A 27782-nucleotide genomic window follows, 5' to 3' on the forward strand; every position below is an offset into this window, starting at 1 on the left:
TCATTTTGGATTTCATGAGAGCTACACATTCCAAAAAAGTTGTGACAGGTAGCAATAAGAGGCCGGAAAAGTTAAATGTACACATAAGGAACAGCTGGAGGACCAATTTGCAACTTATTAGGTCAATTGGCAACATGATTGGGTATAAAAAGAGCCTCTCAGAGTGGCAGTGTCTCTCAGAAGTCAAGATGGGCAGAGGATCACCAATTCCCCCAATGCTGCTGCGAAAAATAGTGGAGCAATATCAGAAAGGAGTTTCTCAGAGAAAAATTACAAAGAGTTTGAAGTTATCAGCATCTACAGTGCATAATATCATCCAAAGATTCAGAGAATCTGGAACAATCTCTGTTCGTAAGGGTCAAGGCTGGAAAACCATACTGGATGCCCATGATCTTCGGGCCCTTAGACGGCACTGCATCACATACAGGAATGCTACTGTAATGGAAATCACAACATGGGCTCAGGAATACTTCCAGAAAACATTGTTGGTGAACACAATCCACCGTGCCATTCGCCATTGCTGGCTAAAACTCTATAGGTCAAAAAAGAAGCCATATCTAAACATGATCCAGAAGCGCAGGCGTTTTCTCTGGGCCAAGGCTCATTTCGTGGCAAAGTGGAAAACTGTTTTGTGGTCAGACGAATCAAAATTTGAAGTTCTTTTTGGAAAACTAGGACATGTCATCCGGACTAAAGAGGACAAGGACAACCCAAGTTGTTATCAGCGCTCAGTTCAGAAGCCTGCATCTCTGATGGTATGGGGTTGCATGAGTGCATGTGACATGGGCAGCTTACACATCTGGAAAGGCACCATCAATGCTGAAAGGTATATCCAAGTTCTAGAACAACATATGCTCCCATCCAGACGTCATCTCTTTCAGGGAAGACCTTGCATTTTCCAACATGACAATGCAAGACCACATACTGCATCAATTACATCATGGCTGCGTAGAAGGAGGATCCGGGTACTGAAATGGCCAGCCTGCAGTCCAGATCTTTCACCCATAGAAAACATTTGGTGCATCATAAAGAGGAAGATGCGACAAAGAAGACCTAAGATAGTTGAGCAACTAGAAGCCTGTATTAAACAAGAATGGGACAACATTCCTATTCCTAAACTTGAGCAACTTGTCTCCTCAGTCCCCAGACGTTTGCAGACTGTTATAAATAGAAGAGGGGATGCCACACAGTGGTAAACATGGCCTTGTCCCAACTTTTTTGAGATGTGTTGATGCCATGAAATTTAAAATCAACTTTTTCCCTTAAAATTATACATTTTCTCAGTTTAAACATTTGATATGTCATCTATGTTGTATTCTGAATAAAATATTGAAATTTGAAACTTCCACATCATTGCATTCTGTTTTTATTCACAATTTGTACAGTGTCCCAATTTTTTTGGAATCGCGTTTGTATATATATATATATATATATATATATATATATATATATATATATATATATATATATATATATATATATATATATATAATATAGTATAGTATATATTTATAATAGGCCTAAATACCTGTTCAAAATTAACACTTCAGCAAAGCATAAAGCACTCCCTGTTTGTTTAATTATTCTTGGCATTTCATTAAACCTCAAGTATTTTTTTATTTTAATTTTCATGTACAACAAGTCTTTTTTGTCCAGTAGATTACATAAATCCACAATATTTAAGAAATTATTGTGTCAGATCAACCTTTTATCAATCTTGATGATCCTGTAAAAACATACAGTATGCCAAATGGATAAATGTTAATAATGTCAATTTTGCAGAGCAGATCTGCAACTGAACAAATGAAACACACACACACACACACATATATATATTTTTCACAGTTTAGTTTCACTAGTTAATAGGCAGTTGAATTTCTTTGATGTACGCTAACTCATAAACTGTATGTAAATAATAGATTCAAAAACTTCCTTATATTATTTGTACTATAGTTCCTTATGAGATTGGCCTTACTTCCCTACTGTATATATTATATATCCCTATATATATATCTTATAGCTCTGTTACAACACCTATTTTGTAAATTCATACCACTAAAAATAATGAAAACAAATGAAAAGTTTAAAAAAAAAGCAAAATACATGGACATGGTCTGGTTTATCAGGAGTTTATGTACAGTATACTGGAATATGGTATGCTTTATAGTATATATTGATCTGAAAGACACACATAGACACACAATTACTTTATCTGTTCTGTGAAAACTAATTTATAACCACAAGCACACATCCAAGGGTTTAAAAACTTTTCATAAATTAACCATGCAAAATAGTACACGTCTTTCTTATCAGACCAAATACACAACAGACCGAATAACCCTGAACCATATTAAAATTATTTCGTGAGAAGCAAAGGGAAGCTGGCGCCATTAGATATGCAAATTGTTAAAGAGACAACATCTAACAAGAAGGCGAAAAAACACCATGCCATGACACAAACACAGCTATGAATGAACAGTGCATTCAAAAATGACAGTCATCATGCTGTTTCAAAACCTATATGACTTTATTACCTCCAATGGAAAGATCAAATTGGTTGCTCTTTTCCATGCAGTTAGTTAGTCCTCTTGGTGACTGAGGGGCCGTTTACGGTTGTCAACTAAAAACGGAAAACGTTTTATGTGTTTAGACCATTCATTTACATCACAGCAGTGTTTCGGGGGCCTGAAATGCAGACTTTTGAATACTGGTTTCATGTGTTTGAAAATGATACTGTTATTGTCTCGGTGTAAACCACAAAAATGCAAATTTGTGAAATCGGTGATGTCATGCACATGCATATTACATGTATGTGTTCAGTCTATAGATGCATAGTGTTTCTTTACAAAGTGACATCGCCAACTACTGGTCTGGCAGCAGAAAACAGCATTTTTAGTCGTTTTCGCAGATCCAGGAATATTCCAGGTTCATTGGCATAACGTCGATTACCACACAATTGTATTTCGACTCATAGGTTATGATGAGGCACTTAGAATAGAAGTCAATTGGGCTTCATTTTGGAGGATTTAAAATGCAAAGCATATAATTTTATTCAAACACTATATTCATCATTTTTCTGTTAAAATATACATTTTTATGGTCATTTTTATGGTTTTAACTATAAAGCTGTCATGCCAACAAATTTGAATACAACATTTCCACAAGGTATATTTTTTATCAAATATTAACTATGTATACTGCCCGGCCCCCCAAAAAAGACGCTGTTTGGATTTTAATAGGCAAATACTTAAGAATCTATGAATGGATCATTATTAAAGTGATTATTATGTTTCTAGCATGTTATATGTTTGGTGACAGTTCTTTTAACCCTTAAAGATGGAGTGTGTAGCTTTTCATTTCTTAAACAACCATGTAGGAAGACATACAGTATCATGGCCATATTCCAGGATGACAATGTCAAGATTCACCAGGGTTAAAATTGTGAAAGAATGGTTCAGAGAGTAAGAAGAATCATTTTCACACATAAATTAGCACCTCTGAGTCCTAACTTTAACCTCAGTGTAAGTGTTTGGGATGTGCTGGAGGAGACTTTACAGAGTGCTCACCTCTTGCATTGTCAATAAAAGATCTTGACCAAAAAATTGATGCACCTCTTGAAGGAAAATCATCACAACATTTAATTCCATCGAGAGGTTCATAATTTTTTGGTCAAGTCTCCTCCAGCACATCCCAAAACTTACACTGAGGTTAAGGTCAGTGCCAATTCATGTGTGAAAATGATTCTTCATGCTCCCTCCCAACAATTCTTTCACAATTTGAGCCTGATGAATCTTGGCATTGTCATCCTGGAATATGGCCATGATACATCTTAATACATGGTTGTTTAAGAAATGAAAAGCTACACACTCCATCTTTTATGGTTAAAAGAACCGTTGCCAAACATATAACATGCTAGAAAAATATTAATCACTGTAATAATGATCTATTCATAGATTCTTAAGTATTTGCCTATTAAAATCCAAACAGCGCCCTTTTTTTTTTGGCCGGGCAATGTATTTTATATTATACTTATTATTAATTTTGGATTTATTTATTTTTATGTATTTTATATTATATTATTAACTATTTATTTTTAATATAAGTATTTTATTATATTATCTATAATGTAATATTATATATTTTCATAATTTAACATGTTTAATTATTTTATATTAAACACATTATTTGTGACCCTGGACCACAAAACCACAAAACTCAATTTTTTTAAATTGAGATGTATACATCATCTGAAAGCTGAATAAATATTGGTGTATGGTTTGTTAGGATAGCACAATATTTGGCCGAGATACAACTATTTGAAAATCTGGAATCTAAGGTGCAAAAAAATCAAAATATTGAGAAAATCGCCTTTGAAGTTGTCCAAATTAAGTCCTTAGCAATGTATATCCACTCACAAAAATACATTTTTGATGTATTTACCGAAAATATCTTCATGGAACATGATCTTTACTTAATATCCTAATGATTATTGGCATAAAAGAAAATTTGATAATTTTGACCCATGTATTGTTGGCTATTGCTACAAATATACCTCTGCACTGGACCAAACAAATGAGAAAGACTTGGGATATTTGTCTCTTAAAATGACCATTTCACCACAGTAAGAGCCTACTGAAGATAGTGAAAACTTATAGTGTCATTCTTCTAGTCAGGGCTAAAACATCAGGCCCACTGAAAAGCTGCTTTTGGAATGACTGAAGTTTGGTAATTATATTCCTGACCTTCTAGGATACTATTGTTGTGCTAAAATCATTGGCCAGAACGGCATGCCTGTACAACTTCCTCTGGGCTAGGAGAACGGGATGGCCAAAGCGATTGAGTGGTGAGAATAACAGGAAAAGAATGATGTAAACTTCTTGAGGCTGGGCTTTCTACCCCCGTGACCCCCAGACCGTCTGGCCTGAGTCTCGGGTTCATATTAAGGCTTTGATAGGAACACAAAGCTACTTTCGCTGTTCTTTTCAAGATGTTATTGTTGAATCTCAGGAGACAAAGTGGTTCTAAACCCTTCAAAACATGTTCAGTAACCGGCTAATTTATTTGCTGATATTAGCTCAGAGCCTAAATTATGTTCCAACAAGTCATAACAAACATTTAAAGGCCTACAGTTGTAATTTGAAAAAAAAAAAAAAAAAAAAGGAAAATTGTCAAGGGAGTTTACATGGTAATTAAAAATTCTCACGTCAGCTCTCACGATCTGTGCCTCTATAAACAATGAGCAACAAGCACATTTGAATTTGTTCAAAGTAATTCCATCCACCTACTTTCCATATAGATCTGGCTAAATAATTTCTAAACAGATCTTGGCCTAAGATATAAGAACACCTACAGGAACCATTGTGCAAAAGAAGTTTAACATTTTAGCATATTTTAAAAAATAGTACAGTATAAGTGCGAACTGCATGTATTGTTTTCAAACACTTGATTTTATGTGATTTACAATTATAGCTTAAATTTATATTAAATGCATTTAGAATTTAACCCACTTAAGGACATCTTTATATGAATTACATAATTCTATTGTCTTTGAAATATGCTACTGCTGAATGCACTGACACACATTTATGTTAAACTAAAATATACTTTACTATCATTCCTATTGAAACTTGTATGTCATGTACTTACATAAATTTGTAATTCCACTTTTGTAATAGAGTTGCAATGTAGTACATTTAAAATATAGTAACTTTACATGTAATATCAAATAACACATTTACAGTTAAAATTATAATCAGCTTGTGCTTTATTATGTTAGTCACCACATCAAAATATATGATTTAAAATATACTTTCAAGTAAAACATTTAATTTGCACTTTTTAAATGTATTAATTTAAAATGTATTAAATTAAAATTTATTCAATTAATTCACTCCTTTACTCACCCCCATTTCATCTAAGATGTTCATGTCTTTTTTCTTCAGTCGAAAAGAAATTAAGGTTTTTGAGGAAAACATTCCAGGATTTTTCTCCATATAGTGGACTTCAACAGATACCAACAGGTTGAAGGTCCAAATTGCAGTTTCAATGCAGCTTCAAAGAGCTCTACATGATCCCAGCTGAGGAATAAGAGTCTTATCTAGTGAAACAAACGGTCATTTTTAAAAAAAATAAAAAAATAAAAATGATACACTTTTTAACCACAAATGCTCATCTTGCACTGCTCTGCAATGCGCCATGCACTACGTTGAAAGGTCATGCATGACGTAGGCGGAAGTACTGCAGCAGGGCGAAAAACTTCATCTAATTTTCTCCTTCAACTTCAAAATCGTCCAATATTGTTGTTTCACATTCGCTTTGTAGACACTGTATCAGTACTTCTGCCTAAGTCACACATGACCTTTGTAACGTGATTATGTCATGTGTGCGGATCGCAGCACAGTGCAAGATGAGTATTTGTGGTTATAAAGTATAGACCCTTTTACAGCCCACGTGATCAAATAGTTGCGCGCGCATTTTGGCAACGGAAGTGGTGTTGTTGCCTATTGGTTTTAATGTGTTAGCAACTCTGAAAATTTTTCAGGGCTCTCAAGTGTAACGCACTGAGCATGACAGTCACTCATTTCGGTCTTTTGTCACGCACTCCCGCCACACATTGTATTTCTCACGCAGAAAAACTATTTTTCATATATTTAATATGTCGCTGCGCCGGGCAGGAATCAAGCGCGTCTCCCCTGGAGTAGCCTGCCACTTATCAGCCAATCAAAAAAAGAAAGAGGCTACACAGTAGCCAATCAGAAAATAGCACTATTGTATCTGGGTAAGATTTAACGCAACAACCAATGAAAAAAAAAAGCATACCCTGGAATTGTTCACCATCATCCTCGTTCACCCACAGAGGAAAACACTGGAGCTCTGAGCATCACTTTGAGCACAGAATAAGTCATGATCCCCTAGTTTAATGTTACAACAAATTCACAGCTTGTTTGACACAAACAATGACAACTTGACTGCTGTTAGAGAATGTTTCCCAGATAATCAGCATCAGTTTTTCATGAGTGTCTGAACTTAGTCAACAGTTTTACAGCCTGTTCACTGAAAACACCTGCTCAGTAGTCTAGACCTAGTTATATTTTCGTTATCACATGATGACTGACATTTTGTCACATTAAACATCTCTCTCTCCAAATAGGCTTAATAATTTTATTAGCACTAAATCAATTATAGTGTATTACATCGTCAATGTTATTGGTCACTTTAAAAATCATGTCATGTTGTTGGATATTTGTCATTATTGCCTGTCTTTAAAACTTGAGAGCCCTGGTTTATGTATATATATTTGGCCACTGTATTTGGCCATCTGCTAACGTCTTCTATCCACTCGACTACACGGATCTGATAGCCGGATACCATTTGATAAAGTCAACTTTTTAAAATAACTTTATCTGTCTGTGTTGCTTAATCCGCTCGCGAAGCTGTAGATATATATATCACTTTCGGAGTTGCTAACACGTTAGAACTTATGGGGAACAACACCACTTCTGTTGCCAAAATGCGCGCGCATACGTTGCTACGTCATCATTGTGTACAAACAGTAAAAGGGTCTATATAAATTTTTATTGTTTTTAGAAAATGACTGATCGTTTCACTAGATAAGACCCTTATTCCTCGGCTGGGATCTTGTAGAGCCCTTTGAACTGCAATTTGGACCTTCAACCCGTTGGTAGCTGTTGAAGTCCACGATATGGAGAAAAATCCTGGAATGTTTTCCTCAAAAAACTTAATTTCTTTTTGACTGAAGAAAGAAAGACATAAACATCTTGGATGACATGGGCTTGAGTAAATTATCAGGAAATGTTAATTCTGAAGTGAACTAATCCTTTAAGTATGTTAAGTTATGAAAGTGTACTTTCTTAAAGTACATTTAAGTTGCCTTTTATTTCATTAATACTATATTATCTGCAAGTATTGCAGTTTTTTAAATATACTTTTACAATTTGAAGTACACTACAAATGCACATTTAATACAATTAAGCACACTTATTTTTAACAAAGCAATAGTTCACCGAAAAATTCTGTCATTTACTTATCCTGTCTAGAATTTAGCCTACATTTTTATTGTCATTGTGAGAAATATGAAGGAAACATGACATAATTAGTGATGTCTGATTTATGAACTATTCTTTTTTTTTAGTTGGATCTCTTTAACAAATCGATTGATTCGTTCACGAATTGGACTGATTTAGTTTTTCTGAACTCAATTTTCAGTCTCTTCTTCAAACAAAGCTTAAGGCCCCGATATACTTCAAACGAAATCAAAGAACAAACTGATGTGACGTAATTTCGAAAAAAATCAGGCCAAAACGAAGTTCGTTTTGTGTTCTTTTTGGAAGTTCGAAACGGCTTGCCAAAGCGAACTTTCAGGAAAAGTTAGCTTCAGCTGCAAAACACCTTCGTACTACCATTGGTCCATGACGATAACGTAATACGAGGTGTGCGCTGAGGCTCCGCCTTCATTCGCATGTTAGTCTTCTCTGATTCATTTCATCTGTTGAGTTCGTTGAGGTAAGATCTCCGCGGGTGAAAACATGAACACACTGGATAGCCACTTTATAGTACAAAATGAAGTTGTGCTTCTGATGAAATGAGGCACTGACACTGTTTTTCGTGTTTGATACTGTAAAGCTGCTTGCTTTTAAGCAATCTATTAAATAAAGTGCTACAGTATATAAATAAACGTGACGTGACTGGAGTGCTAATTTGCAGAGCTCGTGCTAACATACCAATGTTGTTATGATCAGACGCATTTCTTATGCTTTCTATAAAAAATGCATGCAGTTTTCTCATTTTTGTTGTGTTTATTTTGTTACTGAGAAGAAAGTGTACAGCACGTATACATATCCATCTAACCGTCGCTCTCAGCAGTGTGGGCGGCGTCAGATGTTCGTTTACAGTATATCGCTGCTCACACATTTCAAACTTCATTTTACTCCTAAAAAAAGAACAAAAAAGAACTTCGTTTGAAGTATATCGGGGCCTTTATCATATATCATTGATGAGGAAAATAGTCACTGTTATGATACTTGTATGTGTTACCAGTATCTGTATTATGTCTGTTTTGGGTGGGTTTTTAGTAATGGTTCCCAGTTTTCGGTTTGTTTCTATGGTTTTTCATTGATTTGATTATGAGTTGCCCCTGTTGTTTGTTTCATTGATTAGTTTGCTTTGTTATTCAAAGGAGCAGTATGTAATTTTGAGAGTTGTTTCGCCAGCCTCCTACTCAGACTTGACATTCACGCGGGTTGCCAGATTGAGGACACGCAAAAGGAAGGAACAAGCGCAATTGTCAATGGAAAGCGACGAGCCTTACAGTGAAAGTTGATCAGCTAATGTATTTGCATTTTAATACGCTGTGTTTTTCGCCAACTGGCAACCTGGGCTGTCGAAATACTATTGGGTAAATTGTCAGTGGGTGGGATCACACAGACTAAAACAAAAACAGATATTACGATACGGACCATTTCAAAGTAGAATAACTGGCTGTAGAATTGTTTTTCAGAGAAACTATTATGTGAACCTAGCATCTTTCCTAAATATCTGTGAACATATTTTGGTATTTTTATGCTTTAGTACAGTCAAAAAATGACATCCAGCACCTTTAAGCCCTGTGTTTTATTCAATTCAATGACTGTTCTTGTCGGATATTTTTGGTTGTTCTGTTAGTGTATCTTTTTAGTCCAGACTTTTCTGAGTATTTTGTTATTTTGAGTTTGTTTAACCCCTTAGCATTCCTGTAAAATTAGCCTAAAATGCCTAAAAAAGACATAACCAAAGTAAATTGCATGCTGTTCTTGAACCATTTAGAGTATATGTATGGTTTTTGTCTTGCAAGTTTCAGTCCCCTTTCAATGTTATGACAGAGTGACGTGACACAATTGTCATTCTTAAATAAATGTAAATATATTAATTATGTAAATAATTAATATATTTACATGTATTTAAAATGTCCTGCCTCTTTACATCCCCCTACACATAACTGTATATATAAATGATTAGAACAGTAAGATTCTGCTCACCAAGGCTTCATTTATTTGATCAAAAATACAACAAAAACAGTAATACTATGAAATATTATTACAATTTAAAATAACTGTTTTCTATTTGAATATATTTCACAAAGTAATTTATTTCTGTGATGCAAAGCTGAATTTTCAGCATCGTTACTCCAGTCTTCAGTGTCACATGATCCTTCAGAAATCATTCTAATATGCTGATTTGCTGCTCAAGAAACATTTATCAGCATTATCAATGTTGAAAACAGTAGTGGACAATTTCTTTTCAGGATTATTTGATGAATAGCAACATTATAAATGTCTTTACTGTCACTTTTGATCAATTTAATGCACCCTTGCTGAATAAAAGTATTAGTTTGTTTAATTTCTCTCCAAAAAAACAAGAACAAAAAAAACCCTTACTGACCCCAAACCTTTGAATGGTTTAATGTAGCAAAAGCTTTCTATTTCAGATAAATGCTGTTCATTTGAACTTTCTATTCTTTAAATAATTATTGTACACAGTTATTAATAATTAATAATAATGAGAAATGTTTCTTGAGCAGCAAATCGGCATATTAGAATGATTTCTGAAGGATCATGTGACACTGAAGACTGGAGTAATGATGCTGAAAATTCAGCTTTGCCAACACAGAAATAAATTGCATTTTAAAATATATTCAGATAGAAAACAGTTATTTTAAATAGTAAAAATATTTCACAATATTACTGTTTTTGCTGTATTTTGGATCAAATAAATGAAGCCTTGGTGAGCAGAAGAGACTTCTTTTACAAACAAAAAAATACAAAAATACAAAAAAAAAATCTTACCGTTCTAATATTTTTGGCTACCACTGTATATATATATATATATATATATATATATATATATATATATATATATATATATATATATATATATATATAGTACTGTACAATTATCTTAGGCACGTTAGTATTTTCACCAAAAAAATGATTTTAAGCCAGTTATTTATATCTTTTCCTGTAGTGTATCAATAGGAAATATCAGTTTACATTTCCAAACATTCCTTTTGCCAATGATTGTAATAATCCAGTGAGATTTTTGTATGCACAAAGCCACACAGAGATCAAGTCCATCATGTCAGTGATTACATGTAGAAACAGAAAAAAACTGAGACAGACTAAATCCAGGAGAACTGTGGCAACATCTCCAAGATGCTTGAAGAAACCTTCCTGCAAAGCTACCTGAAAAACTCTGTGATTTGATTTAGTTAATAGAAGTTAATTCTTGGAGACATTGCTGCAGTTCTCCAAGATGGAGCATGTCTTCATGTAATCCCAGACAGACTCGATGATGGTGAGATCAGATCTCACAATTTCAATGTGTAACTGGGTTTTCTAGAATCTTGGGGGTCTGAATTAGTTTTGAAAAGATGGTTCGCCTACTTGATCAGCAAATGGATTTGTCAGCATCTTTATTACACTGAACAGTGAACCCAGAATGTACAGTATTTGGACACTTAAAGCACGATTAAAAGTATGTAAAAATCTCATTTGATTATAAAACAAAATATAAACGCAAGCAGCATCTCAAACAAATGAGATGCTTTTGATAAACTGTTGTTTTTGTGGATGTGTAAAGTCAGTTCTATTCAAATTCACACAGGTGTCCAAGCAGAATAAGGCGTAATTCAACAAATCAGCTACGGAAATTAACTGAAAAGTGTCTATATACTTCATTCTTCATCTGGGAGATCACAGGGATATGTGAATATTTGATCTGTTAAATCCACAAAATGTAAATTTTCGCCGCTAGAGGTCGCTTTTTCAGTCGCTTATCCTTGATTTTGTGGAATCATGGGATGTGTTGTTTTTGCGTCTACAGCCAGTGGAAAAGAATCGGGACGGGACTCGGGCAGAAATCATGTTCATGGATGAGATTATTAATGTTACTGTAGTATGAAGCAGAGCAGGGCGAGTGATGTTGGAGCTGAACGAGACCGCTGGAGAGATTGCTAATGAGAGACGAGTGCGACACACAGCTCGACAGCAGCGGAACTTTTATTATACTGCAGTTGCTGCTTTCGCTTTTTTCGGTCTAGCGTATGTTGGGTAATGCGGCGCTGTTTATCATATTAGATACATTTGTGTTTTGAAAGTTGTTATAATGCTACTCTGTGCGTTTGCCTGGCGGCTGCTATGAGACACTTGTTGCACTCTGCAGTAAGCTAGATCAATGTTAGTCATGGTAAAACATGGTACTCGCAGTAAATCAAGAAAACAAGATTTAAACAAGAATCTATATAACATGATTAGTTTTCAGTCGATGAATGAATCCAAACAGTTCCTCATCTGTCTAATAAAACATATAATATGTGTTATTAGACAGATGAGGAATATAATGCCTCTTTGGTGTTTCCATGGTTTCTACAAAATAAACCGGACATCGAGGGTAACGCGGGTATGATAGACGACGCATGGACACGGCCCTTGTCCTGGCTAAAATTGCATATTTATCTGGATTTAAACATTCTTGGAAACATTTGGGATAATGTAAGTACACAAGGCAACAAAATATATAACATTGTTCTAGTGGTTTTTGGATAGTTTAATCCAAAAATCCTACTGTACATATTGTGCCTTTAACTAATTGCATCTGTTAGATTTATTGATTGACTCGGGCAGAGAAAAGCTGTTGCTATCAAACATTGTTTTCTTAATCAACTAAGTCAGTGTAATGGTTAAGGGATAGATCTAATAGGCCAATTGATGGAAGGTTTGCGAAGAAATTTCATGCTCCCTTGTAAAAGTAAGTTTTTAGTATTTTTCAAATACAAAAATACAATATTTTATTTTGATACATTGTGTGGCTGCTGTATTTTGTAGTTTATTTTGATACATTTAAAATTAAGGTATTTGGTATTTTATTTTAAAATACATTTTGATGTATTTTTGCCCAACCCTGTCTGATACTTTATGACATGCAATGATTTTTAGTCTGTATCAAGTGTCTTATAATATTAGCCTACATATATTACCATATTAACCTGTAAATAAAAAACACAATAATACTGGATATGTGGCAAAAAATATTTACCTACTATTTCAAGACTTTGTAAATTAACACAAATGACCACAACCCCCCCTTCTTCTTCTTCTTCTTTTTTTTTATACCAACAAAACAAGTTCGATCTTTCTTTGCAGGCAAAACTTTGAGCACAACATCAGTTGACAGCAACAAGTGTTTACATGAACTAAACTCTTTGTGTTTTAACAAACTAACAGAAACTTTTGCAAAATACAGAGGATGTCTTACCTGAAAATTGACAAAGAACAGAATCGCTATGCCTTTACATAAAGTTTTGACAGAAAGACATCCCATCTTAATTCACGAATCGTAATACTCCTGAGCAGAGATCTTCATATCCTGTTCAGATAAGTTTCCCCGCGACTTTGCTCAGTGATGAAACTCTTTAAACTGTCACGTCCTTGTCAAACCGTATCGAGCACTGATGTGAAAGGTGTGAGCTCTTGCTCAAGGTGGAGCTGACTGCTGTCACCAGAGTTAAATCTTTCTGTTCCGCCTCTTCTTTATTTGGCTGAACGGAACGGGCGTTGCGAAAGTCATCGCTTCAATAATCGCATCGCTTCACTAATGACTGCTATTCCACCCCCACCCCCCACCCCCCAGTCCAAACAGGAAGTTATAATGTCCACTATTTTAAACAGGCCACTGTGGAACTTCATACTTCACACACGGTTTTTTTCTTCATCTTTTGGCAACACCCGTATATATATAAACTTCTGTTTAAGATTTTTCAGTACTGAAACTTCCTGTTATTTAGGCTACTCTCGTTCAAGTTGCACTAAACACTTTCCCAGCACTGCTCAAAATGAGCTATTCTGATGAAGATTTGCATAACTCCCACACGAAGCACGTAACAGCACCACTGTCCAATGTGAGGGTCACACACACACACACACACACACACACACACACACACACACACACACACACACACACATATATATATATATATATATATATATATATATATATATACAGTACAGTCCAAAAGTTTGGAACCACTAAGATTTTTAATGTTTTTAAAAGAAGTTTCATCAGCTCACCAAGGCTACATTTATTTAATTAAAAATACAGTAAAAAACAGTAATATTGTGAAATATTGTTACAATTTAAAATAACTGTTTTCTACTTGAATATATTTCACAAAGTAATTTATTCCTGTGATGGCAAAGCTGAATTTTCAGCATCATTACTCCAGTCTTCAGTGTCACATGATCCTTCAGAAATCATTCTAATATGCTGATCTGCTGCTCAAGAAACATTTAATGTGTACAATTGTACAAAATATTTGTGTACAATATTTTTTTTCAGGATTATTTGATGAATAGAAAGTTCAAAAGAACAGTGTTTATCTGAAATCTAATCTTTTGTAACATTATAAATGTCTTTACTGCCACTTTTGATTGATTTAATGCATCCTTGCTGAATAAAAGTATTCATTTCTTTAATTTCTTTTAAAAAAAAAATAAAAATAAAAATTCTTACTGACCCCAAACTTTTGAACGGTAGTGTATAATGCTACGGAAGCTTTGTATTTCAGATAAATGCTGTTCTTTTGAACTTTCTATTCATCAAGGAATCCTGAAATAAAAAGTACACAACTGTTTTCAACATTAATAAATGTTTATTGAGCAGCAAGTCAGCATATTAGAATGATTTCTGAAGGATCATGTGACACTGAAGACTGGAGTAACGATGCTGAAAATTCAGCTTTGCATCACAGGAATAAATTACTTTGTCAAATATATTTAAATAGTACACAGTTATTTTAAATTGTAATAATATTTCACAATATTACTGTTTTTTACTGTATTTTTAATTAAATAAATGTAGCCTTGGTGAGCAGACGAAACTTCTTTTAAAAACATTAAAAATCTTAGTGGTTCCAAACTTTTGGACTGTACTATATATATATATATATATATATATATATATATATATATATATGGTAAATTGTTTACATATACAGTATTAAACTCCTTGGCCCAACAATACACATTCATTTCATTGTTACTGACTATTGTAATCTTCTCTTCCTGTAGATTCAGAGCCCATTTTGAACATGTTTACTTACGTTCTGGATGAAAATAGTACTAATTATACTTGCGCAATGCCCATGAGAGGAATAACCATGTTTGCACACAAATATTTAGAACTTCTAAAGCTTTTCTTGGAGATTCCGTGTTTACTATGATGATTGTATGATATCGCTTTCAGATTCATCTATGTAAAAGGCCATGGAGAGATGCCCATTGGCCCTGTCACTGTCCCATGTCTCTTGGGTCTGGGTGGTTCTTCTCGGGGAGGTCATTATCCAACTTCAGTTAAAAACCATACTCTTCTTGAGTGGGCATCATGTACTCAAAGAAACCTACGGCACAAACATACAGATCATATCATTAACACATTACAAGTAACTTGAGTTATGTAATCAGATTACTTTTTTCAAGTATCTAGTAAAGTAACGCATTACTTTTTCGATTTACAACAATATATCGAAGTTACTTTTTCAAATAAGTAATACAAATTACTTTTCACATTTATTGACTGACAGCTCTCCTGTCCACATGTTGAGAGAAATAAAGTGCAGAGGTGTTTTGTGCACTGTGTGAACATGATGGTCATTGTAGATAGAATGTGAACATGCATTTACTCATCTCACTTGCATGAAAACATTCAGTATTCCTCAAAATGAATAAAAACAGTGAAATGCAATCTCAGAATTTAACACAAACCTGTTATAATTAAATATATTAAATTACACAAATGTACTTTATGTATTTAATCTCACTTTATATACCAATGTGTTTGCTGCTGACCTTCAGTGATCTAATTGAACCATACTAATAAGCCAAAATTACTTTAGATTAGATTTAGAAATAAGAGTGTTGAACTTCCTCCTCCTGTATCCTATTCTTCTTTACCCCAGAATGGCAGCACAGCTGAAAGGTTTGTACTTGTCCGCACGGTCACAAAAAATGGGATGCGTGCAGATGCCCGCAAAGAACCTCCATGTACACCCTCCGATGTCTGTCTCCGAATCTTTTGTTTCGAATCAGTGGTTCAGATCGTGTATCAAACTGCCAAAGTCACGTGAACTATTGAAATTCTGAAACACTTACGACGTAACAAAGCCTCGTTTACTGAAATCATGTAACTTTGGCGCTCCGAACCACTGATTCGAAACAAATGATTTGTAAAGCTTTGAAGCAGTGTTTTGAAATCGGCCATCACATTGTTCAAAAAAAGTTGGGGGTTTTTTTGTTTGTTTTTTTGGTGCACAAAAAGTACCACTGTAGTCACATGAGCTGTTTTAAATATGTTTTTAGTGGGGCATCTGAAAGTGTTAATTATCTTGCTGGCAATAGAGACCTCACTGAGCCACTTAATTTGTGTTCTGAAGATGAACGGTCTTAGAGGTGTGGAACAACATGAAGGTGAGTAATAAATTACAGAATTTTCATTTTTGGGTGAACTAAGCCTTTAAAGTTTATTCATTTTACTTTTGGTGTGAAAGGGCCTTTAACCAAAATTAGAACTTTTATTGTTGTTATTAAAAAACAAAGAAGCAAGCCCAGCCCAGGTGAGAAAAAGTAACGCAAAAGTAATGTAATGCATTACTTTTCATAAAAAGTAACTAAGTAACACAATTAGTTGCTTTTTAGGGAGTAACACAATATTGTAACGCATTACTTTTTAAAGTAATTTTCACCATCACTGATCATTATATACCAACTTCTCTTTTTCTGCTAATATAACATTAGCATTAACATTGTGAAATGTTATTTTCGCTGTATTGTTAGTTACATCGTAATGTCACTCAGCACCAGCATTGGGGAAAGTTACTTTTAAAAATAATGAGTTACAATATTATGTTACTCCTTAAAAAGTAACTAATTGCGTTACTTAGTTAATGTTTAACATTACTTTTCGTTTACTTTTTCTTGCCTGGGCTGGGCTTGCTTGTATGTTTTTTAATCATAACAATACCACTATTTATGGCAAATGTAAAGTCCCTTTCACACCAAAGGTGTAAATACAAAAGGAAATGCAAATTCACGCCTATAATTACATCCAAGTCTAGAGGACAGCAGGGCACAACCTAATGGTTTTTGACTTTCTCAGTTTGTGTTTGATAATGAACACTCTGCAAAACACAGCAATACAGCATTGGTCAAAACAACACAGGAAAGTAGATAAAGAAACATATTCAGACATTCAGAAAAACACAGAACTCCCTCCACACACAGCTCTCACAGAACATGAGGCAAATAGATGAGCCAGTACCAATGCTGAACATTGCTTGAAATAATATTTAGGAATGTTCATGTTCTTGTTCATGTTACCAATTGTATTGTATGTTTATAAAGTGATAAAATGGAACATTCCCTTAATGTTTTGCTAGCCTTCACATAAACAAGAAAAAAAACTTTTTTAAAACATTTAAAAAACAAACAAAAATTTTTTTGATTGTTCTGAGAACATTCGGGGTTCAAGTGCTGTAAGGCCTTTAAGCACAAGTGTAAAAAGGTATAATGTTTTAATTAGCAAGCCTGTAAGAATTTACCAAAGGAAATTTATGGTTTATAAAGCTTTTTAACAATTATCAAGGTTGAGCCAAAAAACCTAGGAATAGTTACCAAAGTTGTTTTTTGAAATAATCTTCAATATTTAATGAACGATTCGATGGACAGCGGCGGCAAAGTTGCTCATAATGAGAAGTTCTACCATGTGGTATGCATGTTGCAAAAAAATCATGCAATACATGATCCTTAACACACCTGAAAAATGTGAAGGCGCCCCCCGGTGGCTGAATTCTTTCAAATTTCTCACAGGCCTCTAGGGCCATGAATCAAACAGGCCCAGCGAGTTTCTTGTCTGATTGCTGCTCAAAATTCATTGGCTGATGGCGACCATGTTTTTTGAGATACGTCAATGTCCTCATAGACAATCATGGCACCTCGGACAAAGACACTGCATGCCAATTTTCAAATCAATCAGACTAACGATGAAGTAGTTATTGCCATTTTCATGTTTTTTTTCATATTGACAATCGGAGTCCAGAGAATCTCACTGCACTGATTTGGTTCCAATTGCGCCAAAACTTAGGACTAGTTTGCAAAAGTAGGTTTTTCAAAAAATCCAAAATCGCTGAAAATTGTGCGGGTAATTCCGAGGCATGCATTTAGCTCGTCTTGAGCCAAGGATTCCAAGTACATAAGACACTTGAGCCTATGCCTAACGGTTTAGGTTTAGGAGTTATAAGTGATTTCATACGTTTCACCACTGTAGCGTCCCCATCAGGCTGATCGGGGAGAGCCTTGGTGATGTTGTAGATGGTGTGAGTACTTCCAGCCCTCAAAGTTTCAAGTCTCTACGGTTTGGTCTGCCCCATCAATTTTAGGGGAGAATGCTGATCCTTGGAAAATTTAACAATTACAATAGGGTTTCAGCACTTGAACCCCTAATAACATTTCCATAACTTAATGGGAACATAACCAAAATGGTCTTAAAACATATTTTTTTGTTAACTGGGTATTTGACAGTTACAATCTTTTACAATACAGACATTTATGAAGTAACACAAAATGAAGAAGTGAGCTAATCACATCCCAAAATTAAAAATATTTCTGAGAAGCAATTCATGCTTACAAAACTAAATGTCCAGAAGGGATGGGTGAGAAATACTGGAAATAGCATGTTCAGCATCAGCACTTAAAGTGGCAGTTCTTTGAGAGGCCAATAGTTGAAAAAAAAAAAAAAAAAAAAAAACTCTGTTGGACTTGATTCAGATTAAACACATAGTGACATGGCTTGTTGCATTTCATGGTTTGGGCCATCGCTGAACCTCAAGGTTTTTTTTTTTTTTTTTAGATGGGAACGTTGTATTCCACTGCGCTAGTTTGAAATCGCTTTTAGGCTTTCCCTAAAAAAAAACAACAACAAAAAATCAGCATATGCTGGTTAGTTATGTTTTGAAGCACGGAAGGTTTGAGCTAGTTTATGCTGGTCCTTATCTGGTCATGAGTTGTTTTAAGATGGTCAAGTGCTGGTCCTAAGCTAGTCCTGAGCTGGAGCTAGTTGTTTAGGACAAGCTTAGGACCAGCAGCTTGACCAGCTTAAACCAGCTCAAACCAGCTAAGGACCAGCATAAAGCAGCTCAAACCAAATAAGGACCAGCATAAACCAGCTCAAACCAGATAAGGACCAGCATAAAGCAGCTAAACCAGATAAGGACCAGAATAAACCAGCTCAAACCAGATAAGGACCAGCATAAACCAGCTCAAACCAGATAAGGACCAGCATAAAGCAGCTAAACCAGATAAGGACCAGCATAAACCACACCAGATAAGGACCAGCATAAACCAGCTCAAACCAGATAAGGACCAGCTTCACCAGCTAAACCATAAAGCAGCTTAAACCAGATAAGGACCAGAATAAAGCAGCTCAAACCAGATAAGGACCAGCTCAAACCATAACCAGCAGCTCAAACCAGCTAAGGACCAGCATAAACCAGCTCAAACCAGCTAAAGACCAGCATAAAGCAGCTCAAATCAGCTAAGGACTTGCATAAACCAGCTCAAACCAGGTAAGGACCAGCATAAAGCAGCTCAAACCAGATAAGGACCAGCATAAAGCAGCTTAAACCAGCTAAGGACCAGCATAAAGCATCTTAAACCAGATAAGGACCAGAATAAACCAGCTCAAACCAGCTAAAGACCAGCATAAAGCAGTTTACACCAGATAAGGACCAGCATAAAGCAGCTCAAACCAAATAAGGACCAGCATAAACCAGCTCAAACCAGATAAGGACCAGCATAAAGCAGCTTACACCAGCTAAGGACCAGCATAAAGCAGCTTAAACCAGATAAGGACAACAATAAAGCAGCTCAAACCAGATAAGGACCAGCATAAACCAGCTCAAACCAGCTAAGGACCAGCGTAAAGCAGCTCAAACCAGCTAAAGACCAGCATAAAGCAGCTCAAACCAGCTAAGGACTTGCATAAACCAGCTCAAACCAGATAAGGACCAGCATAAAGCAGCTCAAACCAGATAAGGACCAGCATAAATCAGCTCAAACCAGATAAGGACCAGCATAAACCAGCTCAAACCAGCTAAAGACCAGCATAAAGCAGCTCAAACCAGATAAGGACCAGCATAAAGCAGCTCAAACCAGCTAAGGACCAGCATAAAGCAGCTAAAACCAGCTAAGGACCAGCATAAAGCAGCTTAAACCAGATAAGGGCCAGCATAAAACAGCTTACACCAGCTAAGGACCAGCATAAACCAGCTCAAACCAGCTAAAGACCAGCATAAAGCAGCTCAAACCAGATAAGGACCAGCATAAAGCAGCTCAAACCAGCTAAGGACCAGCATAAAGCAGTTTACACCAGCTAAAGACCAGCATAAAGCAGCTCAAACCAGCAGCTCAAGCAGCTCAAAGCAGCTCAAACCAGATAAGGACAACAATAAAGCAGGTCAAACCAGATAAGGACCAGCATAAACCAGCTCAAACCAGCTAAGGACCAGCGTAAAGCAGCTCAAACCAGCTAAAGACCAGCATAAAGCAGCTCAAACCAGATAAGGACAACAATAAAGCAGCTCAAACCAGATAAGGACCAGCATAAACCAGCTCAAACCAGCTAAGGACCAGCGTAAAGCAGCTCAAACCAGCTAAAGACCAGCATAAAGCAGCTTAAACCAGATAAGGACAACAATAAAGCAGCTCAAACCAGATAAGGACCAGCATAAAGCAGCTCAAACCAGATAAGGACCAGCATAAACCAGCTCAAACCAGCTAAGGACCAGCGTAAAGCAGCTCAAACCAGCTAAAGACCAGCATAAAGCAGCTCAAACCAGCTAAGGACTTGCATAAACCAGCTCAAACCAGATAAGGACCAGCATAAAGCAGCTCAAACCAGATAAGGACCAGCATAAACCAGCTCAAACCAGATAAGGACCAGCATAAAGCAGCTTACACCAGCTAAGGACCAGCATAAAGCAGCTTAAACCAGATAAGGACAACAATAAAGCAGCTCAAACCAGATAAGGACCAGCATAAACCAGCTCAAACCAGCTAAGGACCAGCGTAAAGCAGCTCAAACCAGCTAAAGACCAGCATAAAGCAGCTCAAACCAGCTAAGGACTTGCATAAACCAGCTCAAACCAGATAAGGACCAGCATAAAGCAGCTCAAACCAGATAAGGACCAGCATAAATCAGCTCAAACCAGATAAGGACCAGCATAAACCAGCTCAAACCAGCTAAAGACCAGCATAAAGCAGCTCAAACCAGATAAGGACCAGCATAAAGCAGCTCAAACCAGCTAAGGACCAGCATAAAGCAGCTCAAACCAGCTAAGGACCAGCATAAAGCATCTTAAACCAGATAAGGGCCAGCATAAAACAGCTTACACCAGCTAAGGACCAGCATAAACCAGCTCAAACCAGCTAAAGACCAGCATAAAGCAGCTCAAACCAGATAAGGAACAGCATAAAGCAGCTCAAACCAGCTAAGGACCAGCATAAAGCAGTTTACACCAGCTAAAGACCAGCATAAAGCAGCTCAAACCAGATAAGGACAACAATAAAGCAGCTCAAACCAGATAAGGACAACAATAAAGCAGCTCAAACCAGATAAGGACCAGCGTAAAGCAGCTCAAACCAGCTAAAGACCAGCATAAAGCAGCTTAAACCAGATAAGGACTTGCATAAACCAGCTCAAACCAGATAAGGACCAGCATAAAGCAGCTCAAACCAGATAAGGACCAGCATAAACCAGCTCAAACCAGCTAAGGACCAGCGTAAAGCAGCTCAAACCAGCTAAAGACCAGCATAAAGCAGCTCAAACCAGCTAAGGACTTGCATAAACCAGCTCAAACCAGATAAGGACCAGCATAAATCAGCTCAAACCAGATAAGGACCAGCATAAACCAGCTCAAACCAGCTAAAGACCAGCATAAAGCAGCTCAAACCAGATAAGGACCAGCATAAACCAGCTCAAACCAGCTAAAGACCAGCATAAAGCAGCTCAAACCAGATAAGGACCAGCATAAAGCAGCTCAAACCAGCTAAGGACCAGCATAAACCAGCTCAAACCAGCTAAAGACCAGCATAAAGCAGCTCAAACCAGATAAGGACCAGCATAAAGCAGCTCAAACCAGCTAAGGACCAGCATAAAGCAGCTCAAACCAGCTAAGGACCAGCATAAAGCATCTTAAACCAGATAAGGGCCAGCATAAAACAGCTTACACCAGCTAAGGACCAGCATAAACCAGCTCAAACCAGCTAAAGACCAGCATAAAGCAGCTCAAACCAGATAAGACCAGCATAAAGCAGCTCAAACCAGCTAAGGACCAGCATAAAGCAGTTTACACCAGCTAAAGACCAGCATAAAGCAGCTCAAACCAGATAAGGACAACAATAAAGCAGCTCAAACCAGATAAGGACCAGCATAAACCAGCTCAAACCAGCTAAGGACCAGCGTAAAGCAGCTCAAACCAGCTAAAGACCAGCATAAAGCAGCTTAAACTAGATAAGGACTTGCATAAACCAGCTCAAACCAGATAAGGACCAGCATAAAGCAGCTCAAACCAGATAAGGACCAGCATAAACCAGCTCAAACCAGCTAAGGACCAGCGTAAAGCAGCTCAAACCAGCTAAAGACCAGCATAAAGCAGCTCAAACCAGCTAAGGACTTGCATAAACCAGCTCAAACCAGATAAGGACCAGCATAAATCAGCTCAAACCAGATAAGGACCAGCATAAACCAGCTCAAACCAGCTAAGACCAGCATAAAGCAGCTCAAACCAGATAAGGACCAGCATAAATCAGCTCAAACCAGCTAAAGACCAGCATAAAGCAGCTCAAACCAGATAAGGACCAGCATAAAGCAGCTCAAACCAGCTAAGGACCAGCATAAACCAGCTCAAACCAGCTAAAGACCAGCATAAAGCAGCTCAAACCAGCTAAGGACCAGCATAAAGCAGCTCAAACCAGCTAAAGACCAGCATAAAGCAGCTCAAACCAGCTAAAGACCAGCATAAAGCAGCTCAAACCAGATAAGGACCAGCATAAACCAGCTCAAACCAGCTAAAGACCAGCATAAAGCAGCTCAAACCAGATAAGGACCAGCATAAAGCAGCTCAAACCAGCTAAGGACCAGCATAAAGCAGCTCAAACCAGCTAAAGACCAGCATAAAGCAGCTCAAACCAGCTAAAGACCAGCATAAAGCAGCTCAAACCAGCTAAGGACTTGCATAAACCAGCTCAAACCAGATAAGGACCAGCATAAAGCAGTTTACACCAGCTAAGGACCAGCATAAAGCAGCTTAAACCAGATAAGGACGAGAATAAAGCAGCTCAAACCAGCTAAGGACCAGCATAAACCAGCTCAAACCAGCTAAGGACCAGCGTAAAGCAGCTCAAACCAGCTAAAGACCAGCATAAAGCAGCTCAAACCAGATAAGGACCAGCATAAACCAGCTCAAACCAGCTAAAGACCAGCATAAAGCAGCTCAAACCAGATAAGGACCAGCATAAAGCAGCTCAAACCAGCTAAGGACCAGCATAAAGCAGCTCAAACCAGCTAAAGACCAGCATAAAGCAGCTCAAACCAGCTAAAGACCAGCATAAAGCAGCTCAAACCAGCTAATGACTTGCATAAACCAGCTCAAACCAGATAAGGACCAGCATAAAGCAGTTTACACCAGCTAAGGACCAGCATAAAGCAGCTTAAACCAGATATGGACGAGAATAAAGCAGCTCAAACCAGCTAAGGACCAGCATAAACCAGCTCAAACCAGCTAAGGACCAGCGTAAAGCAGCTCAAACCAGCTAAAGACCAGCATAAAGCAGCTCAAACCAGATAAGGACCAGCATAAACCAGCTCAAACCAGCTAAAGACCAGCATAAAGCAGCTCAAACCAGATAAGGACCAGCATAAAGCAGCTCAAACCAGCTAAGGACCAGCATAAAGCAGCTCAAACCAGCTAAAGACCAGCATAAAGCAGCTCAAACCAGCTAAGGACTTGCATAAACCAGCTCAAACCAGATAAGGACCAGCATAAAGCAGCTTAAACCAGATATGGACGAGAATAAAGCAGCTCAAACCAGCTAAGGACCAGCATAAGCCAGCTCAAACCACCTTCATGCTTCAAAACATACCTAACCTAGTTTTTCAACAGGGTTGGAATCGCTTTGAATGCAAAAAAGAGGTCCATTGTCCAATATCAATAGTGTAATGTATGAAGCACTGCTCATGTAACGGTGAGTTTAACGGAGGCCAGCTACAAGTCGCTGTGCAAGTAAGGCTTTTCCCACGCCGGAGACCGGGTTCGAGGCCCGCAGGGCGAGTAGGACCTCGATAGAGGGGATACATTGGTGCCGTGACCCGTATGGGAGTGAGGTTTAGGGGGGGTGAGTGTAACAGAGGCCTGGGTAGAGGGGTTACACTCAGACAGAAGTCAATTTCAAACCAAGCAGCTTTCTGTTGGCCAAATTTGCTTTAACCGTGGTGAAATCTATGCGTCACTAGACACGCGATATTCTCAATCTCGTGGATTACATTTGACATGACAACGGTAAATGTTACCGCACTTATGACTTTGTATTATATACCATTGCGCGTTCAAAGTGTTGTGCGTTTTTAAATGCAAGAACACTTTCTGTCTGAATGGCCCAATGTTAAAATGCTGTTGCCTTTGCAATCACCAATAATAATAATCCATTAACTACAAGAATGTATTCTGTGCGGTAAAGCGTAACTTTCAGATAGGCTACACTTTTGTCTGATTAGAATCTTGTGTAAAGAAAAACCAACAATTCTTGCTTTATTCCCTTTGTTTTTAGTGTAATTTAAAAGACAGTATTTATTGATAGATATGTGCAAACAATATTCAGAAATAGGAGTCACGTACTTATGATTAAATTCTTTAAATGCTAATATTTCAGCCTGGTGTGTAGGAATGCAGGACTGATCAGTTCTCGGGTGTCCTACCACCTGAAGGCTGCAGAATATCGGCCTTTCTTTAGATCATTAACTCTATATTTACATAGTTTTCCTTTCCTGAATACCAGTCTATGACCTTGTGAGAAAAAGTCAGGTTATACAGAGCATTAATAGGTACATTGTGACAACTGCCCAACTGATTCCCACACAACTTTAATAAAAGTCAAATAATTTACTCATGTTCACTCATTTCCAGAGAAAACAATGTTGCTCTCATATGCAGTGGCGAACAGATTAGTAACCTTGACTATTTTGCATGTTATGCAACTTTATGTAATGCAACACCGTCACCCATGAGTTTAATCTACTTCTGTATGTATAAAGTATATAGCATTTATCATAAAGATGTATTCTTTTACTCTTATTTCAGACCTTAAACTATTTCATGTCTTCACCTAAAATCCATTATAAAAAAGGTTAAATGTTTAAACCTATGATAATCTAAATAATAATAAAAAAAAACTATTTCAATGTTTATGGTGTAAAAAAGTTTTATATACTATTTTGTTCAATTATGGCTCACAAACAATTTTGCTCTTAATAAGTTTGTTTATGAAGTGTCAGTGAATTAAATGCTTGGAGATGAACACAAAAAAAATTTCTCACTGTTTCAAATCAAACTGTTCAAAGTCAAATTATGTTTAAATATAATTTGCATCACCATAATTTCCATTACAAAATGCTTTTAAACACTACAACTGATGAAAATAACGACATATTCAGAAAAAAAAGAACAAAAATAACACTTCTTCTGTGATGCATGTATGATCACTGTAGGGTATTGTTTGTAAATTGAAAATGTTTAATTTGCAGAAAATGAATTTATTATGCTGAAGACTGTAATTCAACCTATTACCGCTAGATGACAGACCTTCACTGTTAGTGAACGACCACAGTTAGTGCTCTCTCTCCTCCAGAAGAGGGCGCTCAATTAGAGACGTTCTACACTGACATTCATCCTGTATTTTACAGCAAATAAAATTTGAACTGTACATTTAAAGGGATAGTACACCTAAAAATTGAAATGTTGTTATAATTTACTCACCCTCAAGTTGTGCAAAATCCGTACGAGTTTCTTTCTTCTGTTGAACACAAAAGAAGATATTTTGAAGAATGTTGGTATGCAGACAGTTCATGAATAAATATAGTAATTTATGTGTTTTTGAACCATACTATAGTAAAGTGCTTGAATTAATTTGTTGTGGTAATTCTATAGTTGTTGTGGTAATTGGTGGATCCAAAATGGTCAATATTCATGCATTTTATTCATATTTCATGTTAATCATTTATGTTTTATGATTTATCAATATTACTTTTGATTTCATATATTCATGTACTCCTACTCCATATATTAATCCTCATCATATTTTCAAGTATTTACTCTTTAATGTACTTCTTCTTTTTAAGGTTCTTCTTCTTTTATCTTTAAGAGTATGTATGCTTGCTATATTCAATTGTTCTTCAAAGTGTCTCAATGTGACAGATTATGTTGACACACTTGTGGATAGATATTGGCCGCCTGCCAAGTAATGCAGAAGCGATGATGTTTTCGGAATTAGTTGCTCACTGGAACTTGATGTATCTTTATATCAAAATATGTCTGTTTCCATTTCTTCAGACATGTGATAATGCAAGATCTGCAAAATTCCCTTAAGGGTGTCAAAACAAGACTTTTTGTATCTATTTTCATCTATATTTGACATTTGACCAGTCACTCTGACCTAGACGTTACACCAACTATGACATAATGGATAAATCTGTTTGACCTTTTCTTATTAGATCAAAAGTTTGAGTGGGATGTAAGTTTTCCTATGCATAAAACGGACTGGGTCTTTGATAGTTTTGCTTTTCCTTTGCTCTTTTTGCTTCTCTTTTGCATCTTCTACTTCTGGCTGCTCATTTCATTTTGCAAATGTCTTAAAGGATTAGTTCACTTTCAAATAAAATTGTCCTGATAATTTACTCACCCCCATGTCATCCAAGATGTTCATATCTTTCTTTCTTCAGCCGAAAAGAAATTAAGGTTTTTGATGAAAACATTCCAGGATTATTCTCCTTATAGTGGACTTCAATGGCCTCCAAACGGTTGAAGGTCAAAATTACAGTTTCAGTGCAGCTTCAAAGAGCTTTAAACGATACCATACGAGGAATAAGGGTCTTATCTAGCAAAACGATCAGTCATTTTTAAAAAAATATAACTGTATATGCTTTATAAACACACATGATTGGCTTGCACGTGCTTCCACTTTCCGTATTCTTCAAAAAGCTTACGCTGTATGTCCTACGCCTTCCTTATTCTACTTACAAAACTTACGCACCGCGTTCGTTCCATAAATTGAATCGTTTGGAGGCCACTGAGTCCATTATAAGGAGACTAATCCTAGAATGTCTTCATCAAAAACTTTAATTTCTTTTCGACTGAAGAAAGAAAGACATGAACATCTTGGATGACATGGGGGAGTGAGAAAATTATCAGGAAATTTTTATTTGAAAGTGAACTAATCCTTTAATTTTGTTCCTTCTTTCTCTATATTCTGGTCTTCATCTTTGTGTTAGATACAATACTCTGGATTTTATTATTAACTATTAATTACTAAATTTGTTTGTCTCTATAATTTTTAATGAATAAATTTGTTATTCTTTATTCAGATTTGATCTCTGACATAATCATTGCTGGACTGCCTGGATCTTAT

The 27782-nt window shown here is 36.4% G+C and overlaps 1 protein-coding gene and 1 long non-coding RNA gene across 2 annotated transcripts in view; both read right to left on the reverse strand.

Moving 5' to 3' along the window:
• Positions 1-13976, reverse strand: part of LOC125247915 (receptor-type tyrosine-protein phosphatase eta-like) — a 72901-nt gene extending 58925 nt beyond the window's left edge. The window contains 1 exon segment of the mRNA XM_048159466.1: positions 13309-13976. Coding sequence (XP_048015423.1) covers positions 13309-13374 — 66 coding nt within the window. The 5' untranslated portion in view covers positions 13375-13976.
• Positions 13977-14990: 1014 nt separating this feature from the next.
• Positions 14991-27782, reverse strand: part of LOC125247959 — a 44872-nt gene continuing 32080 nt past the window's right edge. The window contains exons 2-3 of the long non-coding RNA XR_007180207.1: positions 26135-26171; positions 14991-15451 (exon numbers count right to left, since the gene is read on the reverse strand). This is a non-coding gene — a long non-coding RNA (uncharacterized LOC125247959). The remainder of the gene's footprint in view (positions 15452-26134; positions 26172-27782) is intronic.

Source organism: Megalobrama amblycephala, linkage group LG15 (genome assembly GCF_018812025.1).
Source record: "Megalobrama amblycephala isolate DHTTF-2021 linkage group LG15, ASM1881202v1, whole genome shotgun sequence".
Taxonomy (NCBI): domain Eukaryota; kingdom Metazoa; phylum Chordata; class Actinopteri; order Cypriniformes; family Xenocyprididae; genus Megalobrama; species Megalobrama amblycephala.